Here is a 19,953-nt window from a genome sequence, read left to right on the forward strand (position 1 = left end):
AGGGGTGTCAATACTTTTGGCCATGACTATAGGTTGCACACCAGTGCAATGAACAGATAGCAGTTCTGGAAAGTTAATTTGTTTTTTTAATTGAAGAAATTAAATTGACGGAAGTCATCCCTCAATTGCATTTCTCTGTTATGCCTGTGATTTGTACCTTGCTCACTAGATGTCAGTAGAGCAAACAAAACCTCCGGCTGGTGCGGATCAGGTTTTCGTTTGACTCTGTGCTGTAAAATACGAGATGGCTGTACACATACAGGGGTTGGTAAAAGTATTCATACCACGTGAACTTTTCCACATTACACCGACAAACTTAAATGTATTTTATTTGGATTTTATGTGATATAACAACACTAAATAGTAAGTATTTGTTAAGGAAATGATACATGATGTTAACAAAATATAAATCTAAAAATTGTGACGTGCATTTGTATTCAGCCTTCCTGAGCCAATACTTTGTAGGACCACCTTTCACTGTAATTACTGCAGCAAGGCTTCTGGGGTCTGTCTCTACCAGCTTTGTACATATAGAGGTGACATTTTTGCCCATTCTTCTTTGCACACTCGCTCAGTTAGATTGGATGGAGATGTCTGCAGCAATTTTCATGTGTTCCTACGGGTTCTCAATGGGATTGAGGTCTACACTGTGACTGGGCCACTCACACACATGAATATGCTTTGATCTAAACCATTCATTGTAGCTCTGGCAGTATGTTTAGGATCGTTGTCCTGCCGGAAGATGAATCGAAGCCCTGGTCTCAAATCTTTTGCACCCTCTAACAAGTTTTCCTCCAGAATTGCCCTGTATTTAGCTCCATCCATCTTCCTATCCACTCTGACCAGCTTGCCTGTCCCTGCTGAAGAAAAGCTTCCCTAAAGCATGATGCTGCCACCATCATGTTTGACAGTGAGGATGGTGTTTTCAGAGTGATGTGCACTATTAGTTTTCCTTCACACATAGCACTTTGCGATAAGCCCAAGTAGTTTCTATTTTGGTATCATCTGACCAGAGGACGTTTTTGCACATGCTAGGTGTGGCCAATAAATGGCTGTTTGCAAACAGGATTTCTTATGGCTTTCTTCTTGCCACTCTTCCATAAAGGTCAGAATTGTGGAGTATACAATTAATAGTTATCCTGTGGACCTTATTTAGTTTAGGTGTACGGCCATGTCTTGGTAGGTTTTCTGTTGTGCCATACTCTTTCCATCTTTGGATGATGTATTGAACAGCACTTTGTGAGATGTTCAGAGTTTGGGCAGTTTTTATAACCTAACCCTGCTTTACTCTTCTCCACAACTTTATCCCTGACCTGTCTGGTGTGTTCCTTGGTTTTCATGACTCTTTCATCCCTAATGTTCTCAAACAAACCTCTGAGACCTTCATAGCACAGCTGTAGTCATACTGAGAGCAAATTACACACAGGTGGACTCCATTTACTTAATACGTGACTTCTGGGGGCAATTGGTCCCTCAGGACTTTATTTATGGGTATCAGACTACAAGGGGCCGAATACATATTTGTGTAGTGTGTTATATATTGATAATATGATTTCAACACTCCAATTAATACGAATAAGAGAGATGTTGATTGGTTTTATTATATAATATACTATATATATATATATATATATATATATATATATATATATATATACATATATATATATATATATATATATAATATATATATGTACTTTCAATGGAGTCAACAGAAAGCTACCGTATATACTCAAGTATAAGCCGAGATTTTCAGCCCATTTTTTTGGGCTGAAAGTTCCCCTCTCGGCTTATACTCGAGTCATACGCAGGGGTCGGCAGGGGAGGGGGAGCGGGGGCTATCTAATTATACTCGCCTACTACTGGTGCGGTCCCTGCGCGTCCCTGCTTCTTTCAGCGCTGCATATGCTTCCTGTACTGAGCGGTCACATGGTACCGCTCATTACAGTAATGAATATGCAGCTCCACCTCCCATAGGGGTGGAGCCGCATATTCATTACTGTAATGAGCGGTAACGGTGACCGCTCAGTACAGGAAGAATGTGCAGCGACGGGAGAAGCAGGGACTGAACCGCGCCAGGAGCAGGTGAGTATATGGGGAGGGGGAGCGCAGCGCTGCGCGATATTTACCTGCTCCTCGTTCGGGTACAGCTCCATCATCAGCGTCCTCTTGCTGTGACGCTCAGGTCAGAGGGCGCGATGACGTTGTCAGTGCGCGCCCTCTGCTGAACGTCCGTGCTGAGGACGGAGCCGCACCCGAACGAGGAGCAGGTGAAAGTGCCGGGGTCCTGAGCGACGGGGAGGTGAGTATGTGATTTTTTTTTTTTATCGCAGCCACAGCATATGGGGCAAGTGAGTGTATGGAGCATCTGTATGGGGCCATAACGATTGTGCAGCATTATAAGGGGCAAGTGTCTGTATGGAGCATCTTATGGGGCCCTTATTACCATTTATGCAGGATTATGTGGGGCATATTTTAATATGGAGCATCTTATGAGGCCCATCAAACTTTATGGAGCATTATAAAGGGCTCCTGATTCAATATGGATATTCAAAAACACTTAACCTACTGATGTCTCAATTAATTTTACTTTTATTGGTTTCTATTTTTACTTTTGACATTTACCGGTAGCTGCTGCATTTTCCACCTTAGGCTTATACTCGAGTCATTAAGTTTTCCCAGTTTTTTGTGGCAAAATTAGGGGGGTCGGCTTATACTCGGGTCGGCTTATACTCGAGTATATACGGTAATTGAAAACTTTTGCAGCCACATGTTAATTGTCCAGATGGTCAGTACCTAGTAATTTACATTTAGTGTACACTTTACACTTATCTTCAAAGATGAGAACCAATGGAATGGACTTGTCCCAAGAGAAGGTATCATGTAAATGTTAATTAGACAGATACTTGTTAGGCTATGTGCACACGGTGTGGATTTTGCTGCGGATCCGCAGCGTTTGTGCAGCTGTGGGTCCGCAGCAGTTTCCCATGAGTTTACAGTTCAGTGTAAACCTATGGGAAACCGAAAACGCTGTGCACATGCTGCGGAAAAAAACGCGCGGGATCGCAGCGGTTTACATTCCGCAGCGTGTCACTTTTGTGCAGAATCGCGGTGATTCTGCACACATAGGAATGCATTGATCCGCTTCCTTCCTGCATGGGGCTATGCCCACGATACGGGAAGTAAGCGGATCATGTGCAGATGGTACCCAGGGTGGAGGAGAGGAGACTCTCCTCCAGGCCCTGGGAACCATATTTGTGTAAAAAAAAAAAGAATTAAAATAAAAAAATAATGAAAAACTCACCTCTCAGCGCTGCACGCTGCCGTCCGGTCGCAGGGTTGCTGTGCGAGCAGGACCTGTGATGACGTCACGAAGGTCCTTCTCGCACAGCATCTTTTTTAACATTACTATTGATGCTGCATATTGCTGCATATGCAGCATCAATAGTAGGAGTAAACCCGCAGCGGAAACTGCAAAACAAACCGCGATAAATCTGCAGGGATAACCGCAGCGTGCTTCTCTGCACTAAGCGCCGGCCGGAAAGCAGAGCACAGCGGTGACGTCACCGCTGTGCTTTCCGGCCGGCGCTTACACAGTGCAGAGAAGCACAGTGCCGGAGAGGACAGACACCGGAATGTAAGTATGTAGTGTTTGTTTTTTTTTACATTTACACTGGTAACCAGGGTAAACATCGGGTTACTAAGCGCGGCCCTGCGCTTTGTAACCCGATGTTTACCCTGGTTAGCAGTGAAGACATCGCTGAATCAGCGTCACACACGCCGATTCAGCGATGTCTGCCGGAGTCCAGCGACGAAATAAAGTTCTGGACTTTCTGCGCAGACCAACGATGGCACAGCAGGATCCTGATCGCTGCTGCCTGTCAAACTCAACGATATCGCTAGCCAGGACGCTGCAACGTCACGGATCGCTAGCGATATCGTTCAGTGTGAAGGTACCTTTAGGTCTTCAGTATACATACCATGATAAACATCAAACCTTAGAGAAGTTGCAATGGAGTTGGTTTAGCATATAAATGGGAGGTATGCCTGAGACAGACACACAGAGACAGATTGGATGAGAGAGGACACTTTGAGCTTGGGTCTCTTGCTTCCTGGATGATCAGTGATGAACCCCTACCATCCTATGACTTATGACTATTGATTATGTGTTATTTTGAGTAACTGTTTATATTTATTATCTATTATTAAGTAAATTCATATTAGTTTATTCAATTGTCATGTGAGCATTTATTTATTCATCACAATTCTTTGAACCATAACGAAACAAGTGGTGTCAGCAAGTGGGAATTGTGTCTTGAATAAAAATGTTTGCAAAACTGAATAAGTTTGTTAAGAATAGGAAAGCAATTGAGAGTGTTAGATCCTTGCCAGAATGGGTGTTGTCAGGACCGTGGACCCCAATGGCACAGGAATGTAATAAGTGTATGGAGGGACAGTCAGGATGTGGCTGCCAAATTTGATCTCTCAAGGTATGATGCAAAGGAGCAAAAAACAGCAGTGGCCGTTGGATGGATCTGTGTCCAGGCACTGCAAAGTTTGCAGGAGGAGATTGATCACTTGCGTTTAGAGCTGCATACAGCTATAGAGCAAAGGATCAGCTTGCAATCAGCTTTGAGAGATCAAGTGAAACAGCATGATAAAATGCAAAAGAGTATTGAAGAATATGTGATACAAAATATGAATAAGAATAAGCGCAGGAGGAGACAGCAGTCAGTGTCAGATAGTCATACTGCACACGTTAGAACCATGATTGCACGTGAGAAATGGTCAGATTTGTTCGAATGTGAAGACTTAGAAAATGAGGTAGAATTGCATGCCAGACCTATTGTAGTAACAAAGACCAGGAGAGAAGTCACTCAGCGTAGGGGAGATAGGATGGATGCAGGAGATGCAGCTGTTGGCGCAGAATCCGCCATGACAGAGGAAACTAGAAATTATACAGCAGGGGAACTAACAGAATTAGCCTCCAGATACCGACAGCAAGCAGGAGAGCATTTATTAACATGGATTCTCAGGTTATGGGATTTTGGAGCCGATACGATAATCTTGAACCGTCATGAGGGCTTAGGAATTGCTAGTATTTGTATTGATCCCATGGTGCGTCTAAAAATGAGACGTGCAAGGGACACTGCAGAGAATTTTTCCCTATTGCATTTGGTGAGGGATTCTGTGGCACCAGTATATGATTCTCCTATTGAACTAATACCACAAACACGATGGGAGTCTCTTGCAGATGGAGTGCAGAGACTGAGAGAAATCGCATGTATAGGTGGTATAACTCGCAATCCTTTGCCAGATATGAATGATCATTTTGTTGTTGTCGAGGATTGGAAGGGGCCAGATGCTGCAGTGCTGACAGTAATGTTCAGTAAATTCATAAATGTGCCTCAGCTGCTTACAAATCCCCATTATTCACCATGTTCAGTGCGCTCATGGGAAACTCCACTAATGTATATACAGCATGCAGTTTGATCTCTGTTATCTGCTCTAGAAAAAACAAAAGTGTCAGTAGACAGAGTAGATCAAGAGACGAGGAAAGGGGATAATATCCAAGTTAGAAAAAGTAGAAAGGAGCTGTTTTATGACCTGATAGCTAGTGGAGTTCCATTCCAGGACATAGATGGCATCCTAACTTGTGACCTGTTCAGAAGATGAAGACACAAAAGAGAATAGTAAAACCAAAAACACTCAGTTTGAAAAAATGTTGCAGTAATCCGCAAATGCTAGTAAAAGATGTAAAAAACAGGGTATTTGGTTGATACGTTTTTTGCAAAAAATGTATACTAAGCTGCTCTACCAATCTTCACGGTATACCCTTATCAGAGCAGTCCTAACTAATGTATGCAATCCCTATCTGATGTATTTAAAAACCTGATCATCAGTATATAACCTGTGTGAACAGGGTTCAGAGAGGAAAAATCCATGTGTGCATACAGGGTAGAAGAGCTTTTGTGCAGATAGCCCAAGAGGAGTGGTGGAACTCCCCAGTCTTGTAGACACGAGAACAATTATGGAAACAGGAACACATGGGCTACTTGCACAGTGAACAAGTCTGTAAGAACATGTTCACACACCACCAAGAAACCTGAAGACACAAAAGAGAATAGTAAAACCAAAAACACTCAGTTTGAAAAAATGTTGCAGTAATCCGCAAATGCTAGTAAAAGATGTAAAAAACAGGGTATTTGGTTGATACGTTTTTTGCAAAAAATGTATACTAAGCTGCTCTACCAATCTTCACGGTATACCCTTATCAGAGCAGCAAAAAACGTATATAAAAAAAACATTATATAAAAAGTGCCCAGGAGTGCAAGATACAAAATAAAATACAATACTAGCGCACACAAATCGCAATAAAGTTGTGTTAACAAGTGCCCAGGTGCATAGACCTCTATGAAGGTCCAAAACCATGTGACCAATAACAAGGATTATGATGGTACAATATATTACTTATATATACCTGGGGGGTAGGCTGAGACCTGGACCTGCGGGCGCACTCCTGGGCACTTTCTATATAATGTTTTTTGAGCCTCCTTCTATGTAAATTTTGCACGTATTTTGTGCACATTTTTTATGGAATTAATTTTACTTCATTTTTGATACCTCTTGCACTTTATGATATGTACAATTAAAAGTATGTATTTCCCAAAAAAAAATTGGGGGGGCTATTTGGCTGAGTACGATTATTGTGGAATCCTGTCCTTGCGGTAACTTTGAAAATATTTTTTATTATACTATTTTTAGAATTTGTATTGTTGCCAGTTTGATAAATAAAGGCATATTTTGCAATATTCCCGTGTCCTTTGACTATCTGGTGATTCCATATTCCATGGTGGTTCGATGTTTGATGGAATTGAGTTTGGTCTTGGTGATGCATAAATATGCATTTCTCATTTGAGGGTTTGTAATGCCTTCCAGTTGACAGTCCATTTGCTGCTAGACCTTGGTGTTTTGAACCCCTTTACCCCAAGGGTGGTTTGCACATTAATGACCAGGCCAATTTTTACAATTCTGACCTCTGTCCCTTTATGAGGTTATAACTCTGGAACGCTTCAACGGATCCCAGTGATTTTGACACTGTTTTCTCGAGACATATTGTACTTCATGATAGTGGTAAAATTTCTTTGATATTACCTGCGTTTATTTGTGAAAAAAAACGGAAATTTGGCAAACATTTTTAAAATTTTGCAATTTTCCTACTTTGAATTTTTATGCAATTAAATCAGAGAGATATGTCACACAAAATACTTAATAAGTAACATTTCCCACATGTCTACTTTACATTAGCACAATTTTGGAACCAATTTTTTTTGTTTGTTAGGGAGTTATAAGGGTTAAAAGTTGACCAGCAATTTCTCATTTTTACAACACCATTTTTTTTTTTAGGGACCACATCTCATTTGAAGTCATTTTGATGAGTCTATATGATAGAAAATAACCAAGTGTGACACCATTCTAAAAACTGTACTCCTGAAGGTGCTCAAAACCACATTCAAGAAGTTTATTAACCCTTCAGGTGTTTCACAGGAATTTTTGGAATGTTTAAATAAAAATGAACATTTAACTTTTTTCACAAAAAATTTACTTCAGCTCCAATTTGTTTTATTTTACCAAGTGTAACAGGAGAAAATTGACCCCAAAAGTTGTTGTACAATTTGTCCTGAGTACGCTAATACACCATATGTGGGGGTAAACCACTGTTTGGGCGCATGGCAGAGCTCGGAAGGGAAGGAGCGCCATTTGACTTTTCAATGCAAAATGGACTGGAATTGAGATGGGACGCCATGTTGCGTTTGGAGAGCCCCTGATGTGCCTAAACATTGAAACCCCCCACAAGTGACACCATTTTGGAAAGTAGACCCCCTAAGGAACTTATCTAGATGTGTGGTGAGAGCTTTGAGTACCCTTTGACCCACCAATAGCTTCACAGAAGTTTATAATGCAGAGTCTTAAAAATAAATCATATTTTTTCACAAAAATGATCTTTTCGCCCCCAATTTTTTATTTTCCCAAGGATAAGAGAAGAAATTGGACCCCAAAAGTTGTTGTACAATTTGTCCTGAGTACACTGATACACCATATGTGGGGGTAAACCACTGTTTGGGCGCATGGCAGAGCACGGAAGGGAAGGAGCGCCATTTGATTTTTCAATGCAAAATGGACTGAAATTGAGATGGGACGCCATGTTGCGTTTAGAGAGCCACTGATGTGCCTAAACATTGAAACCCCCCACAAGTGACACCATTTTGGAAAGAAGACCCCCTAAGGAACTCATCTAGATGTGTTGTGAGAGCTTTGAGCCCCCAAGTGTTTCACTACAGTTTATAACGCAGAGCCGTGAAAATAAACAAAAAATTTTTTCCCACCAAAATTATTTTTAGCCCCCAGTTTTGTATTTTTCCAAGGGTAACAGTTGAAATTGGACCCCAAAAGTTGGTGTCCAATTTGTCCTGCTCGGAAGGGAAGGAGCGCCATTTGGAATGCAGACTGATGGAATGGTCTGCAGGCATCACATTGCGTTTGCAGAGCACCTAATGTACCTAAACAGTAGAAACCCCCCACAAGTGACCCCATATTGGAAACTAGACCCCCCAATGAACTTATCTAGATGTGTTGTGAGAACTTTGAACCCCCAAGTGTTTCACTACAGTTTATAATGCAGAGCCGTGAAAATAAAAATTCTTTTTTTTTCCATAAAAATTATTTTTTAGCCTCCAGTTTTGTATTTTCCGAAGGGTAACAGGAGAAATTGTACCCCAAAAGTTGTTGTCCAATGTGTCCTCAGTATGCTGATACCCCATATGTTGGGGTAAACCCCTGTTTGGGCGCACGGGAGAGCTCGGAAGGGAAGGAGCACTGTTTTACTTTTTCAACGCAGAATTGGCTTTAATTGAGATCGGACGCCATGTTGCGTTTGGAGAGCCCCTGATGTGCCTAAACGGTGGAAACCCCTAATTATAACTGAAACCCTAATCCAAACACACCCCTAACCATAATCCCAATGGTAACCCTAACCACACCCCTAACCCTGACACACGCCTAACCCTAATCCCAACCCTATTCCCAACCGTAAATGTAATCCTAACCCTAACTTTAGCCCCAACCCTAACTGTAGCCTTAACCCTAGCCCCAACCATAACCCTAACCCTAATGGGAAAATGGAAATAAATACATTTTTTTATTTTTCCCTAACTAAGGGGGTGATGATGGGGGAAGGGGGGGGGGGTTGATTTACTTTTATATTGGGTTTTTTAGCGGATTTTTATGATTGGCAGCCGTCACACACTGAAAGACACTTTTTATTGCTAAAAATATTTTTTTGCGTTACCACATTTTGAGAGCTATAATTTTTCCATATTTTGGTCCACAGAGTCATGTGAGGTCTTGCTTTTTTGCGGGACGAGTTGACGTTTTTATTGGTAACATTTTCGGGCACGTGACAATTTTTGATCGCTTTTTATTCCGATTTTTGTGTGACAGGATGACCAAAAACCAACTATTGCTGAATTTCTTTTGGGGGGGGCGTTTATACCGTTTCGCGTTTGGTAAAATTGATAAAGCAGTTTTTTCCTCGGGTCAGTACGATTACAGCGATACCTCATTTATATCATTTTTTTATGTTTTGGCGCTTTTATACGATAAAAACTATTTTATAGAAAAAACAATTATTTTTGCATCGTTTTATTCTCAGGACTATAACTTTTTTATTTTTTTGCTGATGATGCTGTATGGCGGCTCGTTTTTTGCGGGACAAGATGACATTTTCAGCGGTACCATGGTTATTTATATCCATCTTTTTGATTGCGTGTTATTCCACTTTTTGTTTGGCAGTATGATAATAAAGCGTTGTTTTTTTGCCTAGTTTTTTTTTTTTTTACGGTGTTCACTGAAGGGGTTAACTAGTGGGACAGTTTTATAGGTCGGGTCGCTAGGGACATGGCGATACTAAATATGTGTACTTAATCTGAATAAAAAAAAACAATAAATGTATTTGTAGGAACAATATATATATGTGTGTGTGTATGTATATATATATATATATATATATATATATATATATATATATATAATGTGTGTTTTTTTTACACATGTGAATATATTTTTTTACACTATAACATTGCCCCATGTTATAGTGTAAGATCACTAATCTGACACTTTGCTGTGCACTGTGTCAGATCAGCGATCTGATGTGCACTCCTGCAGGCTTACCAGTGCTTGCTCTGAGCAGGCGCTGGTAAGCCACCTCCCTGCAGGACTCGCATGCAGCCCCATGGCCATTTTGGATCCAGGCCTTCTGCAGGGAGGAGGAGGTAAGAGACCCTCGCAGCAATGCAATCACATCGCGTTGCACCGGGGGTCTCAGGGAAGCCCACAGGGAGCCCCCTCCCTGCAGGATGCTTCCCTATACCGCTGAAACACTGCGATCATGTTTAATCGCAGTGTGCCGAGGGTTAATGTGCCTGGGGCGGTCCATGACCGCTCCTGGCACATAGTGCCGGATGTCAGCTGAAACCCGGCCGCGATCGTGAGCGCGGCTGATCGCATATGACGTACTATGCCGTTGGTGGTCATATGGGCCCACCTCTACGGGATAGTACGCCTAATTTCAGAAAGGGGTTAAATGGCAAAGGACCACAACAGACACAAGATGACTGTATGTGGAAGCCATTGGATGTTAAAATTACAGACAATGATTAGTTAGATGACAAATAATATTATGGGGGTTGACTGAAGTAATAGATGACTTATTTGTTACATGTTTGTCACTGTATGTTGTTTGTGCAAACCCCTGTATTTGTCATGGATATCCTTTGTTTAAATTGATTCATAGCCAAAGAGAAAATCCACGTGGTATTTTTGTATTTTTATTTTGTATTTTTTATGAGCTCATTCTTTCAATTTTGTTTTGTACAGTGATTAGTGTTTTTTTAAAGGAACAATTTTCTCCTTTCAGCCCACCAAATGTTGGATTGGGGGGTGGGGGGTGTGTAAATTAACTTTACATCTGATTACCATGTGTGCATTGTAAATAGTTTTTGTCTCTTCAGAATTGAAACAGGAATCCATTTAAATTTAGATGTGACTTTTATTTTTTTGAGCTTTTTTATATTTTTGGGAATTGTTTATTGGGTTTTGAAAAACGTATACGGTATGTTAAAAAGAAATTATTTTAAGTGAATGTTTATTAATATCAGTTTTGTTCTTGATTTGCATCTACACTTCACTACAGAATTAACATACAATACTAATGTGTGGGTTACCCAAAGCGTGATTTTCTTTGTTCATATGTAAATGAGAAACGTTACTGCTTACTGAGTGAATGCCTTGCTGAAATCACGGACAGTGAGTGGATGTAAAGTGTTTGTTATTGATGTAAATATTTAATTTGGTAAAACTCAGCTATAAAAGCTTATTTGTTTGCGTTATGTTTTTAATGAAAAATGTGAAAACATTTAGTGACTGATTTTGATTATTAACATAGTTTTGTAATTTATATGGACATTATTGTACTAGAAATTATGATTATTATAATGCAACTTTGATATGAATTTTATGTATTTGATAACTGGTGATTGATATTCTGGAGTTATGATATATTTCAATGTATAAGTACAGACATATATGATGATACATGTTTTATTTAGTTTATGATTTTAGTATTAGAAATATGTTTGCTACCGTAGAAAAATTTCAAAGGTTGTTTTGGGCATATTTTATTGGACCAGGTATTTTTGTTTTATTCATTTGATGAAGTGGTGGAGAAATAAGCCACCAGGACCAGAACTTTTGGACTGAGTTATCATGGACCAAGTTAATACATCTTGGATTGTTGCTTCGGACTGAACTTTTTCAAGTGTGGCTTTGAATTTCTTTCCAACAGTGCAGGCTGTATCTGTGCCAATGTCCAATTGAGTGCTGAGACCGAGGCCAGATGCTGCAAAGCCATGACCAGGGTGAACCTCAGAACCGCCAGCTGATGACAAGCGAGGGGAGAACTAACCCTAGAAGCTTCTGCCTGAATGGCCTATAAAGGCAGGCCCTGACCAGCTGCAGCAATAGAAGATGAAGGGGCTCAGCCATGGACACCTGCACCCCCCCTCACCCATTGCTTTGAAAAAACGAGGGGTTAATGTCATAAGGGCGGGGACAGATTATGTTTGAGTCTGTCCTTTGGCCAATCAGGGAAAGCAGTGAAGTCATCTTGGCCTTTAGGCAAGAGGATGAGGGCACAATAATCCCCGTGCTTTCCCTGCAATGTAGACCAATCTATATTTGTGGTCTAAAGAAGATTTCTGCAAAGACATTTGATTTTCCAGTACTTTTTGGTCCATTGTTTTGATTTTTTGATTTTTATGTCCATTTTTTGTACCAAAGTGGTTTTCTATTGGTCGCAAACAAATAAACATATTAGGGAACAATAATGTATAATGGTTTATGAAGAATTTGAATAGTTTAGTGGTAGGATAATTAATTAAAGTGATTGAAATCAGGGGTGGAATGTGTAGCATGTTATATATTTTTAATATGATTTCAACACTCCAATTAATACGAATAATAGAGACATTGATTGCTTTTGTTATATAATATACAGTATGTATATATATGTACTTTCAATGGAGTCCACAGAAAGCTAATTGAAAACTTGTCCAGTCACATGTTAATTGTCCAGATGGTCAGTACCTAGTAATTTACATTTAGTGTACACTTTACACTTATCTTCAAAGATGAGAACCAATGGAATGGACTTGTCCCAAGAAAAGGTATCATGTAAATGTTAATTAGACAGATACTTGTTAAACCCCCAGGGATGCCTGGTGGTGAAGTCTTATCTATTTGCCCTTAAGGCTTCAGTACACATACCATTATAAACATCAAACCTTAAAGCTTAGTCACACTAAACGACTTACCAACGATCACGACCAGTGATACGACCTGGCCGTGATCGTTGGTAAGTCGTTGTGTGGTCGCTGGGGAGCTGTCACACAGACAGCTCTCTCCAGCAACCAACGATCCGGGGAAAGACTTCGGCATCGTTGAAACTGTCTTCAACGATGCCGAAGTCCCCGGGTAACCAGGGTAAACATCGGGTTACTAAGTGCAGGGCCGCGCTTAGTAACCCGATATTTGCATCCACAGGGTTAAAACTGCTTTCAGCAAGAGCGCTGCTAATGCACGTGCTGCTGCCGAGAGTTTCCCTGCACTGACTGTGTCAGCGCCGGCAGTAACAGCGGTGACGTCACCGCTGTGCTCTGCTTTACGGCCGGCGCTGACACATTAGCAGCGCTCCTGCCGAAAGCAGTTTTAACCCTGTGGATGCCGGGGGACGTGACAGACATCAGAATGTGAGTATGTACAGTTTTTTTTTTTTTAACCTTTACAATGGTAACCGGGGTAAATATCGGGTTACTAAGCGCGGCCCTGCGCTTAGTAACCCGATATTTACCCTGGTTACAAGTGAACACATCGCTGGATCGGCGTCGCACCCGCCGATCCAGCGATGGCAGCGGGTGATTAGCGACCAAAAAATGGTCCTGATCATTCCCCATGACCAACGATCTGCCAGCAGGGGCCTGATCGTTGGTCGCTGTCACACATAACAAGATCGTTAGTGGGATCGTTGCTACGTCACAAAAAGCGTGACGTTGCAACGATATCATTAACGAAATCGTTATGTGTGACTCCCCCTTTAGAGAAGTTGCAATGGAGTTGGTTTAGCATATAAATTGGAGGTATGCCTGAGATAGATTGGATGGCAGAGGATACTTTGTGCTTGGGTCTCTTGCTTGCTGGACGATCAGTGATGAACTCCTACCATCCTATGACTTGTGACTATTGATGATGTGTTATTTTGAGTGACTGTTTATATTTTCATATTAGTTTATTCAATTGTCGTGTGAGCATTTATTTATTCATCACAATTCTTTGAACCGTAACAAAACAATAATCACGTCACAGTTTTCAGATATATATTTTTAAAATTGTTAGAAAACCATGAATCATTTCCTTTACACTTCACAAATACGTGCAACTTTTTGTTAATCTTCTAAAATCCCAATAAAATGCCTTTAAGTTTGTGGGTGTAATGTGAAAAAATGTGGAAAAGTTCACAGATTATGAATACTTTTTCAAGGCACTATACATAAAACATGCTGCTATGAAAAACCCTCCCAACATGTTTTATACTGTTCTTTCTTGTGACTTTTAAGTACAAAATATAAACCGAAAATCTTCTCCAAATCTGCCTATTGATCCTGACCATGTCTCGCCCCTCAGGTATGGGTTACCCGTGAACTTTCAGGCCATGCTGCTTCAGCCCAATAAGAAGACGATGAAGAAGCTGCGGGAAGTCTTGTACGATCTGTACAAACACCTGGACAGCAGCGCGGCCTCCATTATTGATGTAAGTAGCCCCCCATCTGTCACATCTACATAGTCATTATGTCCTTGGTTTGAGTGTCAGCTGTTACTGCACGGACGTCAGAGTCACCATGAGGACACGGCTCGTGTTACCTGGGAAATCGTGAAGTCTTCTCGCCTGTCCTCGCATCACTCAGGTGTAGCCATAACACAAGCAGCGTATCGCCTGAGATCTCACATTAGATGAGTGATGTCCATGCTGCAGAATCGGCTTGTTGCAAGGCATAAGTGATAATATTCTAATATATGAAATTGAAAGGTCTTCAGATTTTGGCTTGTCAGCCGCCATAAAACTGCTACTCCTAGCTGGAAGGGACTAATTAAATTGGAAGGGACTTCCTGGGTCATCGTGTCCAACCCCCTGCTCAATGCAGGATTCACTAAACCATCGCCGACAGATGTGTGTCCATCCTGTGTTTGAAGACTTCCATTGGAGGAAAACTCACTATTTTTTTGTAGTTGTACTGAAAAAACCTGATAATATGGAAGTCAGCTGGTTCATACTACAAGGCTCCCCCGGATCAGTAATAATGTAATGATCGCTGATATCTCATCACTGATGAGAACATGCACGACTGCTCAGTTTATACAGTGCTTGGCTCCCTCCTGCTCGCGATCATTAAAGGTCCTAGAAGTGGGACCCTCAGAAATCAACAAGTTATCACCTTTCCTGTGGATTGTTAGTAACTTGCAATCGTGGAACTTCTTTTTAAATGCTCATTTCACCATTGATTCCACCAGCGTCCCTGCAAAATAGGGCGCTACACTTCCTTCCTTTGGGGGAAACCATATACTACCCAAACATAATAATGTTCCGTATTGTCTGCAGCAGGACCGGTCCGTCTCCTTAATGATCACACACCCGGTCTCGTTGGTCTCATTATAGAATAATTGCATTGTGTCCTGTTATGACCTGGTGGTTTAGGAGCAACATGGGACGAGCTCTGAAGGAAGTGGTACCTGTACTGACCGCAGTCCCTAAGCTCAACACAACACTACAAGTAGCCGTGGGATGCTCCTAACACTCCCTAGGCACCTCGTCACAGCCTGAGAACTAACTACCCCTAAAGATAGAAACAGGAAAACTATCTTGCCTCAGAGAAAATCCCCAAAGGATAGATAGCCCCCCACAAGTAATGACTGTGAGTGGAGAGGGAAAAGACATACACAGAATGAAACCAGGATGTAGCACAGGAGGCCAGTCTAGCTAAATAGATAGGACAGGATAGAATACTGTGCGGTCAGTATTAAAAACTACAAAAATCCACACAGTTTACAAAAATCTCCACACCTGACTAAAGGTGTGGAGGGTAAATCTGCTTTTCAGAGCTTCCAGCTTAACTGAATTAATCCATACTGACAAGCTGGACAAAACATAGAAAGCACAGAACGAATAAGTCCACAACCTGTGGACAGAAAAGAGCAAGCAAGGACTTAGCTTTGCTGAACTGGTCAGGATATCAGGAAAATCCAAGAGAGATGTGAATCCAACCAGGAACCATAGACAAGTGGCACTGGCTGAAGGGAAGAGCCAGGCATAAATAGCCGAGCAGAAAGACAATCAGTGGAAGCAGCTGCAGACTGCTAAATCCAAGGAGCAGCCAGACCACTTAAAACCACCGGAGGGAGCCCAAGAGCAGAACTCACAAAAGTGCCACTTACAACCACCGGAGGGAGCCCAAGAGCGGAATTCACAACAGTGTCCATAGAGCTCTACTGACCCAATGACCACATCTGGCTTAGTGTCATGAGGGTCATGTCTGAGAGATCCTTTATAGGGGGGAGAATATACAATAATGGCTTTGCCTGGAGATCTTTATGCTAATTACACTTTTACCTTTGGCTTAAAATTATTCACAAAACTCCTTATGGATGCATCATATGCTGAGCTACGTGTCTGTGCCTCTGGCTGGAGTGAGAGGAGAACACGAATGTCATTTACAGGCTGTGAACACCTTTGACATGGAAAAATAATTTTTACATACATTAAAATTCCAATAAGTTTCAGTTCACTTTAATTCATTCATTTTCAGGGTTTCTGATTTATAGTTTGCGGGCAGTTCCAAGATTCAGGGTTTTTTGGGGGATTGTCTCTGTATGGATGCGAGGTCTGTGCTTATCGGGGTGCTGCATTTTTTTCGTATCAGCACAGCTTCTATCCTGCAACTTCTATCCTGCAGATTGTATCAGCACAGCTTCTATCCTGCAGATTCCACTGATTCTGAGATTATTTTTTCAGGACACATTGTACTTCATGTTAGTGGTAAAATGTCTTTGCTATATCTTGCGTTTATTTATGGGAAGAAAAAAAACAGAAATTTGGCAAAAATGTTGAAAATTGTGCAATTTTCAAACTTTAAAATTTTTGTGCCCTTAAATCAGTAAGTGGTGTCACACAAAATAGTTAATAAGTAACATTCCCCACATGTCTTCTTTACATCAGCTCAATTTTGGAAACATAATTTTTTTAGTTAGTACATTATAAGGGTTAAAAGTTGACCAGCGATTTCTCATTTTTCTAACAAAATGTAGAAAACCATTTTTTTAGGGACCACCTCATATTTGAAGTGAGTTTGGGGGGGTCAATATGACAGAAAATACCCAAAAGTGACACCATTCTAAAAAGTACACCCCTCAATGTGCGCAAAACCACATTCAAGAAGTTTATTAACCCTTCAGGTGCTTCAAGAGAACTAAAGCAACGTCGAAGGAAAAAATTAACATTTTTACTTTTTTCACACAAAAATTTCTTTAGACCTAAACTTTTTTTTTATTTTCACAAGAGTATCAGAAGAAAATGGACCACAACATTTTTTTTTTGTACAATTTCTCCTGAGTACGCCGATACCCAGTATGTGGGGGAAAGCCACTGTTTGGGTACATGGAAGAGCTTGGAAGGGAAGGAGCACTGTTTGACTTTTTTGAACGCAAAATTGGCTGGAATCAATGGCGGGCACTTTGGAGACCCCCTGATGTACCTAAACAGTGGAAACCCCCAATTCTAACTCCAATCCTAACACAGCCTTAACCCCAACCCTAATTGTAACCTCAACCCTTACCACAACCGTAGCCCAAATGGAAAAAAATACATTTTTTCAATGTTATTATTTTTACCTAACTAAGGGGGTGATAAAGGGGGGATTGATTTACTATTTGTTTTATTTTGATCACTGTGATGGGTGTATCACAGTGATCAAAATGGACCAATAGGAAAAATTCACCTATTGTTGCCAGGAACTAGCCGGCAGATCTCAGGCGCATTTGCCCACCATTTTCTTCCGGGAAGATGACATGGATTGTCGAGGGATGGAGTGGGAGGGTCTGGCGATGGTGGAGGTACTGGGGGGGGGGGGGGCTTGGGGACCTCGTCTCTTTCCTCTGGTATGCTAACGGCGATCATAAGACTGGGGACGGTAAAAAACCGACCCAAATCATGTTCTCTGTGGTTTCAGCTACCCCCCGGAGATTTTCAAACGCTGGGGGGGCTATACCCTTATTTCTCAGCGCCGTTAACTGACGCCGTTAAAAGGTGTTAAAGGAATATTCCTGTGGCACAGTTTGGCATATAAAAAAACACTCGGTATTTGTCTTCCCCCGACTTCACCAGTGAGTCTGCTGTTGTTGGCCGACGTCACACTGACAGTGAGCTCAGTGGCTGAGCGGAACAATCCGTCTACTCCTGAGCTGCTGAGCTCAGTGATCCTGTCAATTTTTAACCATGATAGCCAATGCCAGACACCAGGCTCAGTGGTGGACAGGGAGTTTAGCCCGGTTTGGTTTGTTTGTGTCTTGTTATCGAACTGCGCCGGGGGACGAAAATTTCCCAAAAGTCTACAACCCCTTTGTTTTAAGTTGCATTCATTTTCAGTCTGTAATCTCATTAATTATGTGCAGTTTATAATTCGCTCCTAATGTCAGACTTTTCTCATGTGAACGTGCCCCTCTCAGTAATACAGGCTGGATGTGAGCTCTGTTTGTACTCAGGGGACTGCTGATCTCACTCTCGGGTATCAGCACAGCTTCATTTCTGGAGCGATTTCCCTTTCTCCAACCCCTGAAGGATTTCACGTCCCCTGTGCTGACACCGACTCCTGTAAGTGTGTTTTTTTTATTCCCTGTTTGTTCTAACCCTGTTTCCTTTTCTTTTCTAGGCTCCCATGGATATACCCGGATTAAACCTTAGCCAGCAGGAGTACTACCCCTACGTCTACTACAAGATTGACTGCAATTTGCTGGAATTTAAGTAAAATAAAACCCTGTGGTCGTGTTATTGGAGCAGAGATGAGTTTGAAGTACAGTGATTCTCCCATCTACGTAACCCTGTGCTTGCTTCTCACACCTGTACCCAGGATGACCCTCTCGCTCTTGCCCCTTGTCACTGTCGTCCTTTTTTTTTTTTTGACACTTGATTTGTTTTCTTTTAAAGATTAGTCGTTAGATATTGTCGCTTTTAATCAGTTATTTAATGTCCACCCAGCAAATAAGAGTCTATTTATGAAGAGGTTTATTTAAGGCCGGCATTGCCGCGTGGCCCAGAGATGTAGACGTCATTCCTCATTCGTCCGGTGATTCCTCTCGTTAGCGCTGCTCGTAGCTAGATCCTGTTTACAAGGGCCGATGGTGTAATTGTTTTATACCATTCCATTCACTGTATTTAGTCCATTAATGGTGTTTAATTGTGGATTTGTGATGTAAAGTGTATGTAATATTTAACGTTTAACGTACGTGCTTCCTGTATATTTGATAAAGATCTCTACAGCACTGTCGGCGCGCACACAAGGAAAAGAAAATTAAACATACCCGTACAAACGGCACCGCGTCCAGGTTTCTTTTATCTCCCTTTTTTACGTCGCTTGGCTGCGTCATTGCTTTATGATCATGTACATACAACCTTTGGCGACGACCATATAATCCTGAGAATCAAGAGGATGCTTCGTAATGCTGCTTCTCTTCATTCTCAGCAGAATGGCGCCATTCATTTAAAGGGAACCTGTAAGGACGGATTTACTACTGAAACTAGTGATACAGCTGTATAGATCATAGCACAGCTAGAAAAAGGACACCTGTCTTGTTGTAATCCGATGTTCCTGAGCTGAGAAAACGAGCTTTGAAGCCGTATGCAAATTAGCCTGGAAGTGCATTGGGGCGGGTTGATGCTCTGCATACATCACCACATCCCCGATGCATTTCCAAGCTAATTTGCATACGGCTTCTAAGCTCATTTTCTCAGCACTGGTGTGTTAGGCAGAGATATGTGCACAGATCGTGTACTTTGTGTGTTGTATCTATATATGTATTCATATGGATCTAGAGCAGTGATTTTCAACCAGTGTTCCGCGGCACACTAGTGTGCCGCGACACATGGTCGGGTGTGCCGCGGGGAACGCCGCCGCCTAATGCGGCGGTCCAAAGTGTCTCCCCCGACGGCTGCATTCTGCCGCCCCCGCACTGGGAGTCAGCTGTTCACTGTGCCGACTGTCAAGCTGACAGCCGGCACAGAGAAGCTGCAGCGCG

The 19,953-nt window shown here is 41.7% G+C and overlaps 1 protein-coding gene across 1 annotated transcript in view; it reads left to right on the forward strand.

Moving 5' to 3' along the window:
• The window catches only part of ATP6V1C1 (ATPase H+ transporting V1 subunit C1), a 70,650-nt gene extending 51,397 nt beyond the window's left edge, over positions 1–19,253 (forward strand). The window contains exons 12-13 of the mRNA XM_069731731.1: positions 14,296–14,422; positions 18,591–19,253. Of these exons, the coding sequence (XP_069587832.1) occupies positions 14,296–14,422; positions 18,591–18,686 (223 nt within the window). The 3' untranslated portion in view covers positions 18,687–19,253. The remainder of the gene's footprint in view (positions 1–14,295; positions 14,423–18,590) is intronic.
• Positions 19,254–19,953: the final 700 nt, after the last annotated feature.

The sequence above is a fragment of the Ranitomeya imitator genome, chromosome 6 (genome assembly GCF_032444005.1).
Source record: "Ranitomeya imitator isolate aRanImi1 chromosome 6, aRanImi1.pri, whole genome shotgun sequence".
Classification (NCBI taxonomy): Eukaryota; Metazoa; Chordata; class Amphibia; order Anura; family Dendrobatidae; genus Ranitomeya; species Ranitomeya imitator.